The 24,039-nt window shown below is 38.3% G+C and overlaps 2 protein-coding genes across 2 annotated transcripts; one reads left to right on the top strand and one right to left on the bottom strand.

Annotated features, from left to right (window-relative positions):
• Positions 543–5,235, top strand: LOC109708581 (probable apyrase 1). The gene is made up of 9 exons (XM_020230382.1): positions 543–1,054; positions 1,860–1,988; positions 2,098–2,154; positions 2,336–2,428; positions 2,609–2,814; positions 3,040–3,128; positions 3,486–3,703; positions 4,062–4,251; positions 4,786–5,235. The coding sequence occupies exons 1-9, from the start codon at positions 716–718 to the stop codon at positions 4,896–4,898; spliced, it is 1,434 nt and encodes a 477-aa protein (XP_020085971.1). The 5' UTR covers positions 543–715; the 3' UTR covers positions 4,899–5,235.
• On the bottom strand, positions 11,544–20,215 carry LOC109708577 (disease resistance protein RGA2-like). Its single transcript, XM_020230377.1, has 4 exons — positions 16,371–20,215; positions 13,014–13,043; positions 12,135–12,263; positions 11,544–11,624 (listed from the first exon to the last, which is right to left on the bottom strand). Exons 1-3 carry the CDS (start codon positions 19,985–19,987, stop codon positions 12,239–12,241), a joined length of 3,672 nt encoding a protein of 1,223 aa, XP_020085966.1. The 5' UTR covers positions 19,988–20,215; the 3' UTR covers positions 11,544–11,624; positions 12,135–12,238.

The raw sequence follows: 24,039 nt of genomic DNA, 5'->3' as shown, positions 1-24,039 counted from the left end.
ATTTTTTTCTTTTCTTCACTTAGTCCGTTAACTTTTCGTTAAACTATATACAAAAAACTTCAGATGCCTTATTTATAATTTATTGAATATTCATTTTAGTACATTTTAGTTTTAACTTTGTCAATTTAACGAAAAAAATTAATGAATATGATAACAAAAAGAAAAAAATAAAACCACAAAATACGAACAACTATAGAGTACTAAAGTGAAAAAGTGCGAAACCATAAGAATAATATTTGAAGTTTTGCCCTTTTTATTTAACTATCTAAAAAAATTCAACTAAAATATAGTCGGGGCTCTGTTTCAGAAATACTTATACCTTAGGGGTTTGGAGGCATATTTACGATAGAAGTTTTCCAAGGACTGATATGTAAATTTCCCCAGCGAGCAGGTCGGTGGTTTCCTTCACCTCTCTCCGTGTGTCGTGATTGGCGCATTACGAAGAGGAGAAGAGAGGAATTATATTTTGAAATAAAAAAAATATTTATTTATATATAAATAGATCTCGTCGTCGTCGTCGCTCTCTTCGTCGTCGTCTTCTTCTTCTTCTCTTTCCGTTATATATAAGAAGGAGAAGAAGAGGAAGAGGAGGAAGAAGCTGGAGACTTCGGAGGAGACGGTGAAGGCGTCGCCAAGCAACGGCAAGATCCGCTTCCGATCGCCCTCTGCGGCGGAGCTCCTCCCCTCCGCGGCGGCGCCGGAGATCGATCCCAAGATGCGCCACCGCGTCGGCGGCGGCGGCGGCGGAGGAGGAGGAGGAGGGCGTGGGGAGTCCTTCCCCGACCAGATCCGGCGCCACCGCGGCGCCATCCTCGTCGTCTCCGTCCCGCTCTTCCTCGTCGCCTTCGTCCTCCTCCTCATGCCCCGCTACCCCGCCGTCGCCGTCGCCGGGAGGAAGACGATGCCCGGGAGCGGCGAGGGGGGGACCGCGGGGTCGAGGAGCTACGCGGTCATATTCGACGCGGGGAGCTCGGGGAGTAGGGTTCACGTCTACTCCTTCGACGAGAACTTGGATCTGCTCCACATTGGGAAGGAGATCGAGCTGTTCGTGCAGGTGATTGGTTCGATTACTCGATTCGAGTGTGTTTCTTTTTAATCGCGATCATCTGGTTATGTAGCCCCTGCGGAAGTAGATCTATGCGCAATTAGATGCTGATATCTAATTTTGGAGATTAAGGGAACAAAGTAAAATGCAGTGTTTAACATATTTTGATCAACTTATGCAGTTTATTTAATCCTTGGGTCTTACTTGGTTCGGGAATTTTCTATCTTTGGGTTAAGGATTTTGAATTTGGACGGGAACTAGTGCTGCCACAATAAACTATTATTAGCATCATAAACACTAATGGTGTCAACACTCGGATTGCAGATGATAACACTGTTAAATTTGTAACTGGATCTTCAAAGGAACTTCATGAGAAGTTTGGGAAATAATATGCAAGTGAATGCGAGGCATGAAGTGAACAAAAAAACTCTAATTTTTCAGAAAATGCCATATATCAGGCCAAATAAAAAGGTGCACTCGTGTGGAAACAAGAACACCATGCAGAGAGCACTGAACCTGTTACGTTTTATTGTCGATGCTGCTCGTTTTACAGGAATTAATCAACCATTTAATAAATCAGTCTTTTTAGCTAATCCCATATATGTGTACGTGCACAATACATGTATGTGTGCATTCGTTCGAATACGTATGCATCTGTGCACGTGCACGCACACATACACGCAAATCCTAATCTTTGTTACATGTTTAAACTAAGATGTTTGCCTGATACTCAGCTGATTGTTGTTAAATTCAAGTAAATCTTGGATGCCTCGATCTTTCTAATTATTTGTTTTTTTTCCTCCTTTGCATGCAGAAAAAACCAGGCTTGAGCTCCTTTGCTAAAGATCCGCAGGAGGCAGCAAATTCACTAACATCTCTTCTGAAGGAAGCTGAAAGTGTGGTTCCTGTGGAATTGAGACAAAAAACACCTGTCAGAGTTGGGGTACATTGTCGTTCCAAATAATGGATCAAGGATAGCTTGTAAAGTTTTCCAATGCAAAGTTGTGTATGCCCTGGTAATAGTGACTATCAAATATTTGATTCCTTTGCAGGCAACAGCGGGGCTCAGAGCGTTGGGAACTGAAAAATCTGAACAAATTCTCCAAGCAGTAAGTGTCAATCTTCGTCCCTTAGCATATATATACTGTCTTCATCTAAATTCTAGCCCTTGTTTAGTTGACCATTTGTTTAGTACTATTGTGGTATTTGGTGAATATATAGCCCAATTCTTGTTTAAACAGTATTTCGATATTTCACAATCTGCCTTAATCTAACCTGGAATGTATACAGGTTAGGGATCTCCTTCAAGATAAGAGCTCATTGAAATCGCAGGCAGATTGGGTGACTGTTCTTGATGGGACTCAGGAAGGTGCTTATCAATGGGTATGCTTTGTGGACTAGCTTTTACTACTTGCTGATCAATTTATTTGAGAGTCGCTATTTCTGTTTTTACCTAATTCACAATGTAGTATCTTCCACAATGACTATTTTTCAAAGTACTATTTTTCCATATCTGCTGAAATTGGTTTCTCTTCTGAAAAAGGGTTATTATATTTTTTGCAGGTCACCATCAATTATTTGTTAGGTAATCTGGGAAAGACATACTCAGATACAGTTGGAGTGGTTGATCTGGGAGGTGGATCTGTCCAAATGGCTTATGCAATCTCAGAGAAGGATGCTGCAAAGGCACCCCAAGTGTCGGATGGAGAGGATTCATATGTGAAGAAACTGTTTCTAAAGGGAACAACATACTACCTTTATGTTCACAGGTCCGACTTGTTCCTTGATCAACTGCAACACCTTTGTTCTCTAATGTTTTATTATTACTATCTTAATCTTCGTTTTAAATTGAATTGTCTTCTGTGACCTTTCTAAGATAGTATTCAAACATGCTCCTTTGTGTATGTAAACATCAATAGATAATTTGCGAGCAAGTCTCTCTAAAATGTTCTGATCTTATAAACTATACATCTAACTGGGTTTCACCTTTGCAGTTATTTACGGTATGGTTTATTGGCTGCTCGAGCAGAGATTCTTAAGGCTGGAGATGGCAGCAATAACTGTATATTAAATGGATATGAGGGTATGGGTTATATTTTATTGATTTAGCCAGTCTTGTGGCATTTTTTTTGGATGTGTATTTCTTTAAAATTTCTTTGTTCTTAAAATTTTCCTGGACCCTTTTTGGTGGTTGGGATGGTTGCATCTTAGCTGTTCTGGTTCACGGATGATGTGGTAAATGTGGTATATAGTGTCCGGGCAACAATGTTTCCTCGAATCAACAGAGAACTCTGATAGTGTTAGAGCTGTATAGAATAAATGAATTTGTTTAGTAAACCTGATTAAATGAATCATTAGTCACTATTTTCAGTGACTGTGACTCGTGATGTGTCTTTCCATTAGTTTATAGCAGCATTTATAACCCTTGAATTCCTGACAGGGTCATACAAGTATGGCGACAAGGAATACGATGCCTCAGCTTTGCCTTCTGGTGCTAGTTTTTCGAAGTGTAGGGCTGATGCAGTTAAAGCCCTTAAAGTTGATGAAGCGACATGCACACACATGAAATGTACTTTTGGTGGTGTGTGGAATGGCGGTGGTGGGGACGGACAAAAGAATCTATTTGTTGCATCCTTTTTCTTCGATAGGGCTGCTGAGGTAAGACTATGGTGACAATCTTCTTTTTGGCGCCTATTATGGCCTGGATTCTAAAACGACCTTCTCTACTTTGATAAGTAGTAATCTATGCATTTGGCAAACAAAAAAAATGCTTAATCGAGCTTTTGTTCACCAAGAGCAGAAGCTCCAATTTCCAGCTTCTGCTTCAGTGCAATTCTTAAGTTGTTGGGATTAGGGATTATCGTAATAAAAAAATCTATTTAGCTATTCTTCTAATAGCTTGATTCAAACAGGCCCTTTGTAGTACATTCTATATTTGCAACAAAGAGTAGAATGCTCTTAATGTCCTTTTGTTTTTACCTCCAGTAGCTTATCACTAATATTATTCTCTGCTCAGGCTGGCTTTGTAGATCCTAACAAGGCAGTAGCTAAAGTTAAACCTTCGGATTTCGAGGAGGCTGCTAAGCGTGCTTGTGAAATGAATGTCAACGACGCCAAAACCACCTATCCGCTTGTTTCCAAGGACAACATTCCATATCTTTGCATGGATCTCGTGTACCAGTTCACATTGCTTGTGGATGGATTCGGTAGGTCCACTTGAGAAACTATTTATTGCCAACTTGAGGACGAAGCTTTTAGAGTAACATTTGAACCACTTTGGGAGCAGCCACAAACCAATGCCCTGTCGCCACATAGTACAATATTTACTTGCAATATTTTCTCCCTTTTTTCATCTATTATCTTGAAATCACACAATACCAACAATCAGTGTTTGTCAACCTGGCAAGACGGTTATGAAATTGGCTTGCGGAGGCTCTCAACTGGTTTAAATGATGCCTTGAAGACTGATCAATTTGAGACATTTCAACATTTTAAAGATTAGACATATTTACATTTACAGCCTGGCAAAATATCAATTGAACATGTATATCCCTCCAAAATCTTAATTTTTCATGCATACCCTCTGGAAAGTTACTTCTTTAGTATATATCCTTGTACTTACTGAAAGCATCCTGTCTTCTATACAAAACTGGTAAACCACATTGTAATTTGGGAGAGGGCATTCGCTCGAAAGTATCTGTAAGTTCTGATTCTGATTAGGTTACTTTAATTTCTAACAGGTGTAGACCCTTATCAAGAGATCACTCTGGTCAAGAAGGTGCAATACGGTGATGCCTATGTTGAAGCGGCGTGGCCACTCGGCAGTGCCATCGAAGTCGCCTCATCGGCATAAACAGATAAATACTTGCTAACTGTTCAAAACCAATCTCCTTTCATATGCTTGTGGCATTAGCATACCATTGTTTCACAGCGCGGATTTTGATGGCCAGTAATTCTGATGAGGCTCCGACCCATCTCGCCCTTCGACCTGCTGTTATCTAGGAGATTCTTGTCGCATTTTTGGAGCACAATTCTTTATCTTCTCCTATATATAATTTACAGAGGGATGTCAAGGTATAATTAATAATAATTCGAGTTTATTCTTTTCAATGAGATACATCACCATTTTTGAACATTGTCAGCAAATACATAATATTAGTATTTGATTGATTCAAATTTTTTTTCATCTATAGTCGTTGTTATTCTATCTTTTTGTTTCTTTTTGTTCATTTTTATAATCTTGGAAGGAGAATTCTGAATAGCAAAGATTTTCATCGGTAGCAAATACCGGTCTGAATCTTTGCTAAGAAACGTTGCTCCTAACATGTCGAACATTTGGTCTGTATTCTACTGTTCAAACATATAGTATTAGAAGCTCTTCTCCTTAATGTTTGCACCGTTAAAAAAAATCAAAGCATATTTAAGACGCATTTGTTATTTCTCTCCAGCATGTAGCTCCACTTAAATAATGGAAATATCCTGATGATCTGATGATCAACGATCAAAACAATTTTGAAAGCATGGTTTTTAAGCAACTTAACGACTTGTACGTTCTAATGAAGCCCTCCTGTTACTCTAGTTATTCTTGAAATTTGCAAACACTATTGTACTACAGTTTTTTTTTTTTTTTTTTTTTTTTTCCGATAAGTATTTGTAAATTAACTTAAATTGGTGAAAGTGGTAGCAACATCTTCATACTAAATTGCAGTCGATTCTTTTATCTTATATTTAACTTATTTGAAGAATATTTAATTAATAAATTGAGAAACACTTCATCAAACAGTAAACTCCACTCTCTAGCTAGCAGGGCCTAATAGGTCCTAAAAGGTGCACGGCCATAGAAATTGGCTTCAAGTAGGGCTCATTATAATAGGCCCTTTCCTCAATCCCTGGTCACAAGAGTCACCATGCCTCCATTACAAAATCAAATGGGAGAGTAAGAAACATGAGTATAGTAACTCAATTGTTGATGCTTGATCTAATAACAATATAAGACCCCACAAAGAAAGGAAAAAATAAAAAGATGTAAACATGCAGTTTCCTGTTTACAGAGGAGAATGCTTCAGATGGATCATCATGCTGTTCTTCACGCAGTAAGACAATTTCTTTATCGCACGTCTCATCAGTTTCTGATAGTTGTGTGCGCGCTCAGCAGATGCTCCTAAATGATATGTACAAGTTCAAAACAAAATGGTGCTAAATTTTTGCATCAGATATGATACAATGTATGGATGAAGTTCCAAACTCTTGCAGGACTGTAGATGCTGCACAGCATCATCTATGTACAGAAAACATAGAAATTTGAATAGATGGCTAGGAAGCTGGAGGGCTAAGGATGGTTATAAGGGTCGAATTGCTGCATCGGTTCTTCCTTCCATTCCTCGAATAACCTGGATCATGAAATGCAACTACTTTTGTCACGATATCACAATAAATCGTGGTCAACTCATTTTAATTTTCGAGATAACTTGATACTGAATATTAAAGATTTGAGCAAAATCTTTACTATTCAAGAACTGCTCTTCAAACATGTAAGGGAGTAGATTCTTCAGAACTGTCCAATCAAAAGTTAAAAAGTGTTCATACTATGAAACTGGATCATAATAACTTCAATAAGTGAAGCAAAGTTAAATTACGAAATTCGGTGCTTTTATTTTGAGCAATTCCTAATAGCCAGATTTAAGGCTTGATCAATTGCATCCTTAGTTCTCAACTTTCCGCTGAGAAGAACATGTAAGGGGGCAAATAAATGATCTGGATTCTTTGATTGTATCCACAATGAGACTGCAATTGTATTTGAAACTCAGAATGTGCACCAAGGGAGAACGAAAGTGCGGTACGAGATCGAACCTCTCGGTGCTCATGGACCTCTCCTGCGCAAATTCGGCGTAACCCACCACGGCCTCAGATTCACCCACATGTTCGTCTCGTCCGTTTCCGCCACTTCGAACGCCTTCGTCGTGACGCCCTGCTCCATGTCGAACACGTAGACGCAGCCGACGGAAACGAACTGATTGTTTACCACCCTGCGATATACGTCGGTGAAGTAGATGCTGTTTCTTCTGACGGACAGCGGGAAGTCGGGCGCGTGGACTGCGACGGTATTCCCCGTGCCCAAGAACAAGGCGCGATCGCCAATGCTGGCCAGGGGAGTCAATACAAACGGACCGTCCCCTTCCAAAGGAGGCAGACGATGGACCAAGATGCGCCCCGCGGTGAGCTCTCGGTGCCTGCTTATAAGCAGTAGATCGCCAGCCGACTCGATAAAGAAGTTGGCGTAGTTCTTTTCGACATTGTTTTCTGGGATCGAAACCCTGCGGAACCTCTGGAATGCCGGATTGGCTTGGAAATCGAAGACGGCAATTGAGTCCACAGGGCCGAGCATCGAGTGGCCAATGCTGCGCCACATGACGGCGGCGAAGCAGAGGCCGTGGTGGAAGATGAGGTCGGTCACGCCGTAGGCGGGGAAGCCCCCGTAGGAGTGGTGCCTCCACGCGGCGTAGCCGTCGCTCGGGCCGCAGGAGATGACGCGGGCTGAGATGGTGTTTCCGAGGACGAGGACGAGGATGAAAGAGGAGGGGTCGTCGGTGGGGTCGGCGGAGAGGACGGCGAGGCGGACGAGGGCGGCGAGGTGGCGGAGCCTGCGAGGTGGATCGCCCCGAAAGAGGAGGTAGCGGTCGACGGTGTTCTCATCGTAGAGGGGAAAGTATAGGGGGGCAGAGGAGAGCGGGGGAGGGANTCGGCGGAGAGGGCGGCGAGGCGGACGAGGGCGGCGAGGTGGAGGAGGCGGCGAGGTTGATGAGGCGGCGAGAGGAGGTGTTGGTCGACGTCACGAGGATCGGAGACAGGGAAGAGGTAGCGGACAGAGGAGAGCGGGGGAGGGAGGGGGATGGTGGCGGCGGTGAGGGGGTTGAGGAGGGAGATGTGGGAGGTGGGGCCGAGGAGGATGAGCCAGCCGTGGGAGCAGCCGACGCAGACGTGGCGGGTGGTGTCGGAGAGGGAGGGGAGCGGGCGGAATGTGGGATTGCGGAGGCTGCCGAGGGGGAAGAAGGGGGAATCGGAATGGCCGTGGCCGAGGCGGGGGAAGGGGACGATGGGGCCGAGAGGGTAGTCGGGAAGGGGCGGCGGATGGGGCGGGGTACGATGGCTGAGGCAGAGGGGATCGGGGAGGGCGAAATGCGGGGGGAGGAGGAGGAAGGGGAGCAGGCCGGGATGGGGGGAGGGGGGGACGGCAGAGAAGATGGCGCGCCACGATCTGCAGGTGGCACGGAGAGCGGCGTGATCGGCACCGGTCAGCCTGGCCACAATGCGGGGCAAGATATCCTCGGTGAAGGGCGGCACCCACAGCTCGTTTCCACTCTCGCCGTCGCCACCGGCGGAGGCCGAGGATTCGCTCATCTTCGATTTCTTGATTGATTTTGGGGGTTGGACGCTGGAGCAGGGAATCTGGGAGGGAGAAATTTTGGAGGGAATACAAGAAGAAGGTGCTGTTTCAAACGGGCTGGGTTTTTATAGCAGAGTGAAAACTTCAATTTGGTCCTCTGGTTTTGACCTATTTGCACTTTGGTACCTCTATCCCGTTTGGACATCAATATGAATTTTTTTTTTTCCTTTTTTCTCTCAGCTTTAGAAGGTATTGTTGTTGTTCATTATTTTGCAGAATAATATATTTTATTATGAGATAATTTATCTTTCCGTGAAAAAATTGATTTCTAGGCTAAATATTTTATCCATTCTAAAAGTTTGATTATACTCCTCACACTATGAAATCATTGCACGGAGCTAGAGTTTTTATTTTGCATAAACTTCAATTAACCCCTCCTATGATTTACTGAGATTTTTTCAATTTTGCAATCCTGTGACTTAGAAGTTTTATTTTGCTATCCTCTAATTTTGACTTTATTCTACCGTAACAATTTGCCATTAAATAGAATAGTAAAGTAATATTATTGTAAATTATAATATCATATGGTTTGTAAATTATAATATTTTAGTTACATGTAGTTTATAAGTTGCACTATTTTTACAACCACTTCAACTGAAGGCCCTTATAGTGATAAAAAAATAAAAATTAAAAAACAAGAGCCATATGGCAAAGCGAAAGTTTTTTCAACCACATATTCAAAAAGTGAAATATGCTAATTTATAGGGGGCTAATTAGAAGTTTATTGTATCCTATTTTATAGCACTATTCCATCCAAGGGCTAATATTTTCTCACTAATTTTATCAATTTTTTCTTTGTTGATATTAAAAACTCAAAAGTATTATGTAAATCTTTGAATATATGAGTATAAGATTTACACTGCACTTTTGAGTGGGCATAATATATAAAAAGAATAAAAGCTAAATCTCAAAATCCATCCGCTGATTTATCATTCACATTATCAGTCAAAATCACTTTTCAGTTGTACAAGAGTGATTCTTCAATCTCTTTTTTTATTACATTTGTCACCTAAACAATTTCTATTTTGAGAGATAGATAGTACGCTACCTGCTTCGCTTATTTCGTTTAGAAATAAAATTAGCTAAAAATGTGAATCAACTAGGATTCGAACTAGGGTCTCGTATACCAACCACCAAACCCTTTGCCACTTACTCTAGGAACGGTCTGTCATCTAAACAATTTCAATAGCATTTGGAGATAACAAATGGGTTTAGGGTTGAGGGTTTGTTCGTAAACTTCGATTGGCGAAAGTGGTAGCCACATGCATATACTAAATCGCATTCAAATTTTTATCCATATTTAACTTGTTCAAATCATATTTAACTAGTAAATTAACAAACACTTCGTACTACAGTAAAAATTGACATAAAAAAATTGCGCACTCGGAGAGTAAGACGAGTACAGCAACTCAATTCTTGATGCTTGATCTAATTCACAAGATGAGATCCTTCTCACTTTGCATTTAGTGGAAGTTACAATTTGGTCCTCTGATTTTTACCTATTTGCACTTTGATACCTCTATCCCCTTTGGACATCAATATGAATTTTTTTTTCCCCATTAGTGTGAAAATGTTGGCCTTTGGATGGAATAGCGCTATAAAATAGGATGCAATAAACTTCTAATTAGCCCCCTATATATTAGCACATTTTCACTTTTTCAATATGTGGTTGAAAAAACTTTTGCTTTGCCATATTGCCCATTTTTTTTAATTTTAATTTTTATTTTTATCACTATAAGGACCTTCTGGTGAAGCGGTTGCTAAACTAGTGTAACTTGTAAACCACATGTAACTAAAATATTATAATTTACAAACCTTATGATATTATAATTTACAATAATCTTACTTTATATTCTATTTAATGGCAAATTTTGGTTTCTTTTTTTTTTTTTTTTTGGGTGGAAGCGCAGTTGCTTTCCGCAGTTTGCTAAATTTACTTTCTTAATGAATAAAGTGGTAGCATACTACCTTTCTCTCAAAAAATATTTCATGCAATTTTTCTTTTTTTTTTTTACGGTTGGTCCCAAATGTTAGGGTCTCAGCAAAGAATAATACACTGTCATAAAATTAAATTCTAATTATTTGAACCTAGAAATACTTCTTTCAAATTTTTGCAGTTATTGAATAAAAATAAAAGAAATTCTAGATACATTTACCATAACTACCAGCTATTTGTTACTTTTACTATCTAATCTTTAAGATGTTCCTTAATTCTGTACTATTGAATTTGTTTCAATTTTTTTATTTGTTTATTGTGAGTCAAATATCGTCTTTAGCTTTAAAATTCTAAATGTATTGTTATTTATTACATGATTTATAATTACTATGATTTTTAACTCAAATTTATACAAGCTATAATGTTTAACTACAAATAAATAGAGTGGGTAATCTACAATTTTTCTATTGCACACAGCATGTGAGAATCACTTACCTCAACAAATTATTAAATGCACAGCTAATATAGTTATATATAATATATGATATATCATATCATAATATCATATTAATAAATATATATACTTCATTTTAAACCACCATGTTTGGTATAAAGACCAAACTGGAAAGCCAACTGACTTTTTATTGATTCTAGTTCGATCGTTTATTATAAATCGATTCAGGATTATGTTGGAATCTCAACAACACTAAAAATCTCTCGAAAAAGCCAAATTAAATAATAAAACTTTTAATACTTTAAAATTTATCGGCTTAATTCGGATCTAATCAAATAAAAGTAAAGATAAATTAAAGTAAACATATATGGAAATTAACCCTCTCAACTGCGGTACATACATACTAGCTCCAACTTGCATGCCAAAACAGAGCATCTGATTTTAAACAAGTTCGTAACACAATGCATATATACTAGTTAGTAATAAACTCAACATGAGATTTACTTAAAAATTAATGTACCCTCTAATATCAGTATTAAAAAAGTAGCAACATTTTGTTTATTCAAACCAAACAATCTTTTTCAAGCCCATAACATGTATAGAGAACTCCATAAAATTACAAATAATCAAACCAAATTATAAAATAGTACATTCAGCAACCAAATTTATATCACGAAAACACAAATATATATTAACCGACAACAGCACACTACAATTCTTGTCCGGCAAGCTAAATTGCACCAACCTGAAAGAGAAGACCACGAGTCCATGAATAAAAACTCTTACCATTGCATGTAGATATATAAAATTTGTTTATTTTTGGCGAAACAAAGGGAAAAAAAAAACTCTTCTCAAAGAGGAATAGTGATCACCAAATAAGATAAAAGAGAATGATTCTTAGGTGAGCTATACTACGCTTTGAGATAAATAACTGAACTTCAAAATATTTAATTCTACTCTCTAACTTTCCACCGCGTTGATTATGTTCTTTATAGAATTCGAAAGGATACTTAACATTTTTTGATAAAACATTTTAAAATTTGATAAAAAAAATATTTTTTATTGTATGAAACATTTTGCACTTTGTTTAACGGAAGAGACTAAATTTTAAAAGAATCTACAAATCTTTCGAAGAAAATTTCTTTTATCAAAATGAGCATATATAAGGTTTACGAATTAAAATCGAAATTCATAGAGCCCAGTTGTCCACTTTCAAAGTGCAGTATAGTTTAGATAATAACTAATATCTTTTTACCTCCAAATAATAGGCACATATACTTATGCTCTTCTCGCTAACCAATTCGATCTGCCCCAACAACTCCTCTAACTCTTCTTCTCCTCCTCCTCCTCCTCCTTCGGTTAGCTCTCCTCCTCCTCTGACGAGCTACTCGCTTGTAGGGGTGGAAACAAGGCGAGCTCGAGCGAGCTTATGTCAGCTCAAATTCGGCTTGAAATTAATTTCGAGCCTAAATCTAGGCTCAAGCTCGGCTTGAAATTAATTCGAGCCGAACTCGAGCGAGCCTAATTTCGAGTCGAGCCGAGCTCGAGCTCTAAACGAGCCGATTGAAATTCTCGACATAATATAATCAATAGTTTAATTTTTATAGAACATTACCTATAATTTGATACAACATGTTCAATAGTTCAAAATACAAAATAATTATAAGAAATGTGAGCTAAGGTGACTGCCTGACTGGGTGAGGGTCAGAGAGAGAGAGAGAAAGAGAGAGGAACAAAAATTAGAGATTTGGAAATTGGAATATTATCATGTTTTAGGGTTATGTGCAACAGTGAAAGTCTGAAAGAGAGAGTGTGTTATGTAAATTTAGAGTTGGGCTCAATTGCACGGTTGTACTTGTCGGGTTTATTTTATGGGCCAACAATAATGGCCCAAATTAAATTAAAGCCCATATATAATTAAAATACATTATATATATATATATATACTTCGAGCTTTCGAGTTTTTCGAGCCTAATTCGAACGAGCCGAGTAATACTCAAGCTCGGCTTGAAATGAATTTCGAGCCTTTTATTTTGTTCAAGCTCAGCTCATTTAATTTCGAGTCGAGCTCGAGTGAGCCGAATATCGAGCCGAACACGAGTCGAACGCGAGCCGGCTCGCTCGTTTGCCAGCCCTACTCGCTTGTTCCTCGTATGGATATTTCCTGCACCGTAAGAATACAAAATGGTAAATTTTTTTGTCCTACGCTCGTGTAGCATGTGCTGTGCATTTTGCTTAAACTTTCTAATAACGCATGATATATAAAATACCTGATTTTAAGAATTTGTATAATTTATACAACTTAATTTTATAAATGGTTGTAATGTTAAAAAAATTTATCATTATGTTTTAAGGAGATTAAATTTAAAGTGAAAATTTAAAATTTATAAATTATAAATTTTAAATTTAAGTAGCATAAATCTTTATCTTGATAAAGATTTTAAGGATATTAAATTTAATAACGTATTAAAATCTTTGTGATTTTGTAAATTTCATCTACGGATTTAATTATAGATTAATTACGTATTTAAACGTGATGTTGTCTTAATCCAATATCGCTGTGTACAAACCCTGTGAAAACATATTCACAGTGTAAATACGGTTTTGAATTTTTTTAGGATGATTACGGATTTCTACAGGCACCTGGCCCAGCCCAGACCTATTAATTATATGACATGGGTATGGGATTTTTCTTTACCAATGTTTTTTTATATATATGGGATGGGTAAATTGAAGCCCAGCCCAGGCCCAGACCCATGATTTCAAAGATTATATGGGTAGTCCAGATAAACTCGCCCAGACCCATCACTGATGGGCATATGATGGGCAAGTTTTAGCCTATACCTAACCCAGATTTAGCCCATGCCTATAGGCATATTTATATAAAAAAATATTTGAAATAATTTATCAGTTATTTGTTTGATATAACAACTGTTACTTTATAACAACCGCCTTTACTTTACTTCTTTTTCTCATCTTTTGTTTCTCATTTTTTTAATCTTTTTTCATTACTCATTTTCTCTGCCGATCCCAAAGTAATCCTACTTTTATGTATCACTGAGTAGTAGATATTCAGTATAATTTTAACTAGGAAGTTGAAGTTTTCAAATAAAAAAAAATAAATGATAGCCTATAAAGTAGCCCAGGCCTAGGCCCAGGCCTAAACTTTTGATAAGGCCTGGGATGGGTAAATTTTCAATCCAAGCCCAGCCCAGGTTTAGCACATACCCATATTTTATAGGCCTGGATATGGGCTTTAAAATTACCCATTAAAAAAAATAGGCATATGATAAGTAAAAAATAGCCCAGGCCAAGCCCAGGCCAAGCCCAGACCCATCCCAGGCCTAGCCCATACCCTATAGCCTATAAAACCTGTGGAAATGATTACGGATTTATATTTCAGGTTAGGTTGATTTTTATTTTCCCATGAGATGAGTTGGGTGAGTTGAATCGGGTAAGCCGGGCTAATGTTTGTCTTTTCTTTTTCTTTTCTTTTTAGCTAATAGTAAAAGGGAAGAGGTGAATGAGTTAGCTGACTTTAAGATCTGCTTCTAGTAAAGGAGAGCAGGAGGAGGCGGTGGCGTCGGTTGCTCCATCTCAAAGCCACCAACGATCTACGAATTTATTTACAACCATTTAATCGTCGTGGGAAAATCTAATATCGTTGTGAGAAATTGACAGTGATATATAGATCGCTGGGGTGTATATCGTTGTGAAAAGTTTTCACAGCCATTTAAATCGGTCGTCGTGAAAAAACTGGATATGGCTGTAAATTTTCACAGCGATATCTGGCAAAAACAACATTACAACCAATTAGTTAATTAAAGGACTTAATCACGTTTAATTACACATTTAAATCCTAGAGTTAATTTTCAAAAAAATTTATAACATAACAACTTGATGGTTTGATTGGAACTTATTTTATTAGAAAAATGGACGATTTATAATTTTAAAATAAAAATGGGAGATAATTAGTTGCCAATTCTAGAAAAAATAAAAAAATTTTTTTTCATGGCTTAGTAAAGAGAAACATGTTAACTTTGTTATCGTCGATTAATTCTATAAGATTTTGTACTAAACAACGGACTTTTTTAAATGTTAGGCAGAGAACGTGCATATATCCGATTAATTACTTTAAAATTGGAAAAGAATTAAACATCGCTAAACCCTACGGCTTTTTAAAGATGAACTTTCTATATATCATAAATGACTCATTGATACAAGCCAGTATAACGACTATATGTTAAGCTCAGAACCCTATAAGAAAAAAATGTTTAANATTTAAGAATTTTTCTAATTTAGTTACTAATTCGTTATCACTATTTAAAAAATTTAATGCAGATAATTGATTAGAAATATAGAAAAGATAGAGAGAGAAAAAGGAAACAAAGAGAAAATAAAAATTTTGAAAATATAATAGAAGTAAAATGATTAAATTGTTCATGTATTAAAAGACAAAAATATTCTTTTTTGAGGTACCTGGTAACTGGCACCTCTCCCAAAGTGACCTGCTATTGCAGTTCACAATTTAAAAAAAAACTAAATTTGAGTTGTTGAATACGCGTGAATGAACAGTAACCAAAAAAAAAAAATGTATAGAAGCATTACTCTTGTACAAATTAGTAAAGTTGCAATTGCTGCAAAATTTGTGGAAAGATAATTCCCTGGTGTAATCTACGAACTACTTGTACAAGTAAAATATTTTGTTGAATAGCAATTTAGCATATCTAAACAGGAAGGAATAAGAACAGGGTAAAACTAAACTTAAAAATTAGAATCACTTGAAATATAAATTAGACAAAATCTCACAAATACATAAATGGAGGGTAGAAATCAAGATTAATTCCTCGAAAAGGTGAGGATTGGAGATTGTGAATAGCAAATGATTTTTACCTTATGTTGCAGTATGTATGTATTTCTATAGATATGCTACCGGAGGTTTATCTGGAGAGGAAAAACTTCAATTTGGTCTCTATGTAGTTTAATACGGTTTCACTTTACCTCCCAATGTTTTAAATAGTTTTACTTCAAAATCCTGCAGGTTTTTTTTTTTTTCTATATCATCGTAAGAACTTGCCGTCAAGTGAAAACTAATGTGCTAAAATTTATAAATTATGGGACAGTAAAGTGATATATTTTATAAAATAAAAGGTGACCGCCTATATTTATATATGTTTTTTCAAATAGCACTTTATGATTTATAAAATATATTATTTTACTATTCTATAATTTATAAATTTTAGTACTTTAATATTTTTTTTTGGTAGTAGATCCTTACGTTAAAATAAAGACAAAAATAGTAAAATAGCAAAGTGAAAAATTTTATAGCAAATGAAAATGCACTGAGCCACGTGGGGGTGGGCCTAACCGAAGTTTTTCCATCTGGATTAAAAAAAAAATTTAAAGAAAGAGGTTTATACGGTGGCTACAATAGAATATTAAGGTGCTAGCCAGCTAATTAAAGAGTAGTCAAGAGTTCCAAATTAATTACCTTCCATCAACATAGACATATTTGATGTGATCGACACTGGTGTCGACAAATTGTCCATCTGCATCGAACAACAGCGGGCAACCAACAATGTGTAATATCTTAAGTGTGGTCATCTTGTGGGCAGGCAAGTAACGGAGACTGCTGCACCCATTGATGAACAAGCACTGCAGCTCGGTGAGCTCCCCGAGCCAATCTTCAATTCTCTCAAGATCTTGGCAACTCCATATTTCCAGGCGCTGGAGGGACGTGAGACTCCGCAAGCTCTCGGGCAAACAAGTTAGCTGCTCGCATCCTCGTATTCCTAGACTCCGCAGCCCCTTATCTGGTGGCGGTTGGGGTGAAACAGCGGCATCACCACCTCCAAATGGCATCGCGCGTTCGAGTATCAACGATAGATTCTCCTTGCTTGTTCTGTAGAAGTCCAGAGACTTAACCGATGGCGGGAGGCAAGGCTCCGGCCTCAATTGAGGGCATTCTTCAAGGTACAAATGAGTGAGACACGGAAAAATGGGAACTCGCTCTCGCCTGCCTTCTTCGTCATCCACCGTCAACACAGTCACCCATTCTCGCAGCACCGGCATGGAGGACAAGTTAAGTCTCATCAGCGCAGGGAACTTATCTACGCCCAAATTTGTTACCGCGGGCATATTTCGTATAGTTAGTGCTTTAAGAAAAGGGAGTTGCCCCAGCGGCGGGAGTGAGCTGCATCCGGGCATATTCTCAACTCTGATTCCAACGAGATTTGGGAGGCACGAGCCAATCCTATTCATCATCCAGCTAGGAAACTTCCCGCCTCCATAGCCTCCTATTTCCAAATTCTCTAGCTTTATATGTGGTTGAAGATTTTCTAGCACGGTTTCCATCTCTTCCACCGGTAGTACAGTACTGTCCATGCCTTCTTCCGCACTTAAAACGTTCCATTCCAACTTCAAAGACCGCAGGTTCTTCTCTATCAAATTTGCAGCCTTGGCATCGACCGGACTCGTCACATTTTCAAGACCCTTGATCTCCAGCTCGCCGACAAGCTTAAGGTGCTCGAGCTCAGAGATGCTGGCACAATGTTCGACGCGGTCTTGCTTGCCGACCACAAAAACGGACAATTCCTGCAAGCTAACTAACTTGCTGATCCCTCGGGGCATGCCCTTCAATTCTGAGCACTTGTTGTTTAACAAGACCCTAAGTTTGGTCAGCTTTCGGATCATTTTAGGCAGCTCACATAATTTTTTACAACCACTGATGTCAAGTTTCTCTAAATGCTGAAGATCACTTGACGATGAGGGTAATGATAGTAGAGAATGGCATTTAGAAACATTCAGAATACGTAAGTTTTGAAGGCTCCCAATGGATTCAGGTAATATCACCAAAGATTTTAGACGTGATAGGTTTAAGTCATGCAGGTTTTTGAGATCACATAATGATGAGGGTAATGATAGCAGAGAAATGCAGTTAGAAAGATTCAGAATACGCAAGTTTTGAAGGCTCTCAATGGATTTTGGTAAAGTCTCCATAAACTTTAGATCTGATAGGTTTAGGTAATGCAGGTTTTTGAGGTGACATATCGATTCAAGTGATATCACCCTTTTGCACCAACTCAAATTTAGTGCGTACAAATTCTGAAGGTTGCTAATGGAGTCAGGTATTGTCAGAGATCGGCAATCACTTAAATCTAAATTCTGCAAATTCGTAAGCTTTCCTAGAAATTTGGGTAATGTACGGATCTTACGGCAGCCTGAAAGATTCAAGGATTGCAAGTTGCAGAGGCTGGTAATTGATTCAGGCAGTTCTTGTACATTGGTTGACGAAAGGTTGAGGTATCTTAAGAGCTTCAACTTACCGATTGAGCTTGGCAGCATAGAAATTTCGGAACCATGTAAATCCAACAGGCGTAAGCATTTTGCCTCGCTATAAAAAGCCATAATAAGTGAGCCAGATTCCCTAAATTGAAGAGCTCGCAACCTCCGCATTACGGTAATTGAAACCTGTGGCGTGAAACGACTGTATATCGAGACATAGCGGCAACTTTCCGGGATCCTTGTTGACTCTTCTCCAACTATAACAGCAACTTCTTCTCTTGCTACAGATTGTGCGAGGTCGTGCACTAAATCATGCATCCGGCAGGTGGTAACCTTTCTATATTCTTTGTCCTCCTCCACTTCCTGAAGGAAAGACATCCATAATAGATCGTTAAAGTACTCATTCCCAATATCTTCCATCGAAGTCCATGTTTCATGCGATGAAATGAAGCCTAAAGCAATCCATTGCCGGATCAAGTCATCCTTGTCAATCTCGTAGTCTTTTGGGAATATGGAGCAGTAAGCAAAGCACTGCTTCAAAGCCGACGGCATCTGAATGTAGCTCAACTTTAATGATGGTAAAATAGTTTTCTCTTCTTGCAGACTCCAAATTTCGTTATCCCTAATAGCGGACCATGCATCCTCTGTCCTGTTCTTTGAATACATCATACTTCCTAAAGCATTCGCTGCTAAAGGCACGCCGCCGCACTTCTTTACTATCTGCTTTCCGATTGCGACCAAACTCGGATAGTCGTTCTCTTCCCCCTCATCGAATGCCAGCCTTTTGAACAATGTCCAACAATCATCATCTGATAAGCCTTTCACACGGTGTGGTTCGACTGTTTTCATTATCGCGGCGACCTTTTCGCTTCGTGTGGTTACTAAGATTTTACTTCCCTGCCTGCCGTCCTTAAATACAACCTTCAATTCCTTCCACTTCCCTTTATCTTCGTTCCACACATCATCCAACACCAGCAAGAATCTCTTCTGGCTAAAGATCCTGAGGAGAAAACTCGCGACGGATTCCAAGCTGTCAAGATCACACTCCTCTTTGGTTGCAGATTTGACCGACCTTGCGATCGTCTTCATGTGGAAATCGGTAGACACGCAGACCCACACGCGTAGATCAAAGCGCTGCTGGCCCGTAACCCGCCCGTCGTTGAAGGCCATTTGAGCGAGCGTCGTCTTCCCCAAACCCCCCAATCCCACGATCGGAATGACCGACACGTCGTGATCGCCGCCCGTCTCTAGCAGTAGCTTCACAATTTTCTCTTTATCATCATCTCTCCCAACTATTTCCTTTTCGTCGACGGCCGAGAATGTCTCACGGTGCTTGAACTCAGCCTGCCGGCCAGGGCCAGCTTCGGCAAGACCAAAATCATGCCTCTGTTTCGCAATCTTACCGATCTTTTCTCTGAGCTCTTTCATCCTGTGTGCCATCTTGACCTTAAACTTCAGACGCATCGGATTAGCGTGGGACAGGAATTCACGTACCTTTTCAGCTGGCTGGTTTTGATTCTGCACCTCCGGATGCTGCTGTTGCCGGAGGGCCGCTTGCGTCCGGATCTCGTCCAGCAGGCCGTCGGCGTCGTAGGCGGCGTCCTTCAGTTTGCGCAGCCAGTCGCGCAGAGCGTGGCTCTCCTTCCCAGCGCTGCTGCTTCGCTCCTCGGCGTCGAGAAGCACCGCCTGGATCGCCGAGAAGTTGCTTCTGAGGTCGTCCGCGTCGTGCTTGAAGCTCCGCAGCAGCCCGATTTCGTCCCCGAGAGCGGAGCCCAGCTTGCCGAGCACTCCCTTCACCAAATCGAATGCGATCCCCTCCGCCATCGCTATTACCAAAGCAGCTAGCTATATTTGTGCTTCTTCTCAATACAAACGTCCTTGCAGAGAATACGGGGATGATAGGTGGTTGCTCCAATTATCGTGCTGCTGCTCTCTGGTAACTACGCTTGGGAATCGTTGACCTTTTGCACGTTAGTCCCTCAATCGGCTTTATCCTATTGCACAGATTATAAAAATATTATCAGTTTCAAATCTGCTCTTTGGATCTTGTTGTTTCCGTGTCCACTTTCAATTTTCAAATGAAGAGGCGGAAAACGAGGGACCCTTATTATTACTATTATTATTATTATTATTATTATTATTATTTGCTCTTCCTTCTAACGGTTTGAACGGTGAGTGACGGTAACGAGGCCTATAGCCTATGTACAGGAAAAAGGTAGCAATTTTTTTTTTTTCTCACACTGAATGCGCATAGATGCTCTTCCTTCTAACGGAGGGGGGAAAGAAAAAACGCAATGGAGATGTTTGAGATTTCTGAAAGATGCTTAAATGGTATTATTTAAGAAATTAAAAAAGCATGTTAAAAAGTTTTGGATTTGAATAATTTGAATCCGGATTCAAAAAGGAATAGTGAATCTTAAGTTGAACCCCAAGAAATTTTAATTTCCAGATCCGAATTTGATTTTGAAATTGATAGTAAAATTTCAGATTAAATCCGGCAATCTTTGGCTTCAGAGTCCGGTCGGATTGAATAATATGGGAACGGCTTTCACCCCAAGATATGTATAAATTTCGATTGCCCCAAAAAAAAAGAAAAAAAAAAAGTACGAAAACCACTGCAGCACTGCACCACAGTTCGAAATTGCCTTTTTTTAATTAGCATTGATTTTCTTAATTGCCGTAAAAAAAAATTATTTTCTTAATTTACACCTCTTTATACTATCATTTTTCTTTNTTTTGCCCTCTCTCGTGCTTGGAAAGGAGGAAAAGAATAAAAACGCAATGAAGATGAAGATGTTTGAGGAGGAGGGGGACCCCTTTTTTTTTTCTTTTTTTTTTTTGCAAGGTCCCTTAATTAAAGGAGGACTTTTTTTGCTCACTCACTTCAGGTAAATCCTGATGCATCAAAGATGCATGTTGATGATGGCAGCGATGGTAATTAATGAAGAAAGCGAGTAGGATGATGACTCAAAACTTTATGAAGGAGAAATTTTTTTTTTAGACATCAATGCTATTAATTAAAATTATCTTCTATTTGTGAACCGATTCTCTTTACGATTTTGCGACTTTACTATTATGCAATTTTTCTCTAACTGTGAAGTGTATGCCCAACAATCCTACGTCAAAAGGAAAAAATATTTGTCATTTTGGCTTTGCTTCAATTCTAATTCTGCATTTGTAGATACGGAATGCTTGAGACCAATTTAGCCCTGTCAAAACTGTTTTGCTTGAAATAAATACAGCTTCTGTAAAAATGCGATTATTCAGAATAACTTCAGCTGTTGTTACCATCTTTACGAGTCTTTGCAAGTTTAGCAGTTGCTTATATTGAAATGGCGAACTGAAGCAATTTCAAAACAAATTCAGCCGGAAACAGAGTCAGCTTTGTCAAAATAGATGCTGACATGAAACCAAAAACAATCTTAAACACTATTATTTACAAGTTTTAAGATTGAAACAGTTTCAAATTTTAACCTAGCTACTATTGGTCGACACCAGTAGCATCTTCCAGTACATCAGCAAGAGGAGCAACTGTAACAACTCTATTTCGAAAAGTAGTATTAGAGAGTATCCAAAACAAGCTGTTAACTCCAAAACTGCAGATAATTTATTAAAAAGAGGATGGATAGGAAACACGAATTGCGTGTTGTGTGGGACTGATGTGGAAACAGTAGATTATCGTTTTTCTTAATATGTATTCTTCAAATTTCTTATGGCGATGTCATTAGAGGATGTCCAAGTAGGAGATTTGGGTGAAGATGTGTATATGGCTTGGGACATATGGAGTAGAAAGAAGAGGTCACAGTCTAAGAGCGATAGTTTATCTGGACTAATAACCTGCTGGTGGGTCATTTGGGAGATCAGGAATGGTGTGATCTTTAAGAGGAGGATTCAGACTGATCCAATCCGTGGTTGTTATAAGGTTAAACAGTTGACGTCCCTTTGGGAGAAACTTCGCCCTGTAGAGAGACACTAATTCTTTGTTGTTGTTGTTGTTGTTTTTTTTTTTTTTTTTTTTTTTTTTTTCATTTAACTTCTGGTTTTCATCTCTCTAGAGACCTTGTTGCCTCACCTATGTAGCTAAGTTCATCTCTTAAATGAATAAAGCTGGTAGCGTGCTATCTTTTTCTCAAAAAAAAACTCCAAAACTGCTCAGATTGAAGCAAAGATCCATCCAATACTTCAAATGTTTTTTTTAAAAAAACCCTTAACTTGAACCATTTATTTGAATATTTTGGCATAAAACCTATAGCTTAAACCATTCGATTAATTTTTTGATGAAACACCTCGCTTTTGAAGCATATATACACATTGCACTGCTAAATGCATCAATCCATAACAAATTGCAAATATCACTAATGAATCCAAACAATACAGGTAGGAAAGTATAACAGTTACCAAGTTACCATACGTAAATGCACTCGTTAATTCATACATAAACATCTCTTTCTAATTAAGGCTTTGTCTCCTTTTTTTTATTTTAAAAAATCCTTTGCTCCACAATTGTATGCAGCAAGTTTTTGTTTTATCTATTGAGACCCAAAATTTCCTCTCTTAATAAACCAAATTCGGATCTTGGTGCGGAAGATGCCCTGTTCTTCATGAGAAAGAAAGACCCCTCTCTGCAGAGATCATGATGTTGTTGTTGTTGTTGTTGTTGTTGTTGTTGTGCGTGTGTTTTATTTTTGGGTATAAAAATGTATATAATTAATCCGAACTTTGATTATTTGAAATTAATTAGCTAATATTTAAAATTTTAAATTAATTTGACTACCTATTCTTTACCGCTTTATGATTTTGTCTTACGAAAAATCACTGCCTACACATGGTGCATCCAAACAGGTGTGCACTAGGGTTTTATTCATCCTTAATATTCTTTTTCATTTTATTCCATCCATTTAATTCGTATGTACAAAAACCCAGCCTGTTTGAAGCCTGCAGCACCTGCTGCTTCTCACTCTCCAAATGCGATGAACAGCATGATTCATCTCAAAGTATTCTCCAATCCGAAGAAGCGACTACAATGCTCTTATCTGAAACTCTTTTGGCCTTCTTAAATGTATGAGGTCAATTTCTCGCAGCTCAAGCATTTCAGATCATTTTTGCAACTTCCACTAAATGCAAAGTGAGGAGGATCTCATCTTGTGAATTAGATCAAGCATCAAGAATTGAGTTCCCGTACTTTGTCTTACTCTCCAAATGCGCAAATTTTTTAATGTCAACTTTTACTGTAGTACGAAGTGTTTGTTAATTTACTAGTTAAATATGATACGAACAAGTTAAATATGGATAAAAATTTGAATGCAATTTAGTATATACATGTTGCTACCACTTTCGCCAATCGAAGTTTACGAACAAACCCTCAACCCTAAACTCAGGTGGTACCTCCAAATGCTATTGAAATTGTTTAGGTGATAAATGTAATAAAAAACGAGATTGAAGAATCACTCTTGTACAAATGAAAAGTAATTTTGACTGATAATGTGAATGATAAGTCAACAGATGGATTATGAGATTTAGCTTTTATTCTTTTTATATACTATGCTCACTTAAAAGCGCAGTGTAAATCTTATACTCACATATTTAAAAATTTACACAATACTTTTAAATTTTTAATATGAACAAAGAAAAAATTGATAAAATTAGTGCGAAAATGTAGGCCTTTGGATGGAATAGCGCTATAAAATAGGATATAATAAACTTCTAATTAGCCCCCTATAAATTAGCACATTTTCACTTTTTCAATATGTGGTTAAAAAAACTTTGGCTTTGCCATATTGCCCTTGTTTTTTAATTTTTATTTTTTTTATCAGCAGTGGTTGCTAAAATAGTGTAACTTATAAATTACATATAACTAAAATACTATAATTTACAAA

Source organism: Ananas comosus, linkage group 4 (assembly GCF_001540865.1).
Source record: "Ananas comosus cultivar F153 linkage group 4, ASM154086v1, whole genome shotgun sequence".
Classification (NCBI taxonomy): Eukaryota; Viridiplantae; Streptophyta; class Magnoliopsida; order Poales; family Bromeliaceae; genus Ananas; species Ananas comosus.
The sequence above is the reverse complement of the archived record's forward strand: the minus strand, read 5'-3'. Positions and strand labels throughout refer to the sequence as shown.

What these genes read in the sequence shown, in the direction of transcription:
- LOC109708581 (XM_020230382.1), top strand. Translation starts at nt 716, where the DNA reads ATGCGCCACCGCGTCGGCGGCGGCGGCGGCGGAGGAGGAGGAGGAGGG. An exon ending in TACTACCTTTATGTTCACAG is followed by an intron (nt 2,815 to 3,039) that starts GTCCGACTTGTT and finishes TCACCTTTGCAG; the next exon opens with TTATTTACGGTATGGTTTAT. An exon ending in TATATTAAATGGATATGAGG is followed by an intron (nt 3,129 to 3,485) that starts GTATGGGTTATA and finishes AATTCCTGACAG; the next exon opens with GGTCATACAAGTATGGCGAC.
- LOC109708577 (XM_020230377.1), bottom strand. Translation starts at nt 19,987, where the DNA reads ATGGCGGAGGGGATCGCATTCGATTTGGTGAAGGGAGTGCTCGGCAAG. An exon ending in TATGTCTATGTTGATGGAAG is followed by an intron (nt 13,044 to 16,370) that starts GTAATTAATTTG and finishes CTTACGGTGCAG; the next exon opens with GAAATATCCATACGAGGAAC. An exon ending in TACGAGGAACAAGCGAGTAG is followed by an intron (nt 12,264 to 13,013) that starts GGCTGGCAAACG and finishes ACAAGCGAGTAG; the next exon opens with CTCGTCAGAGGAGGAGGAGA.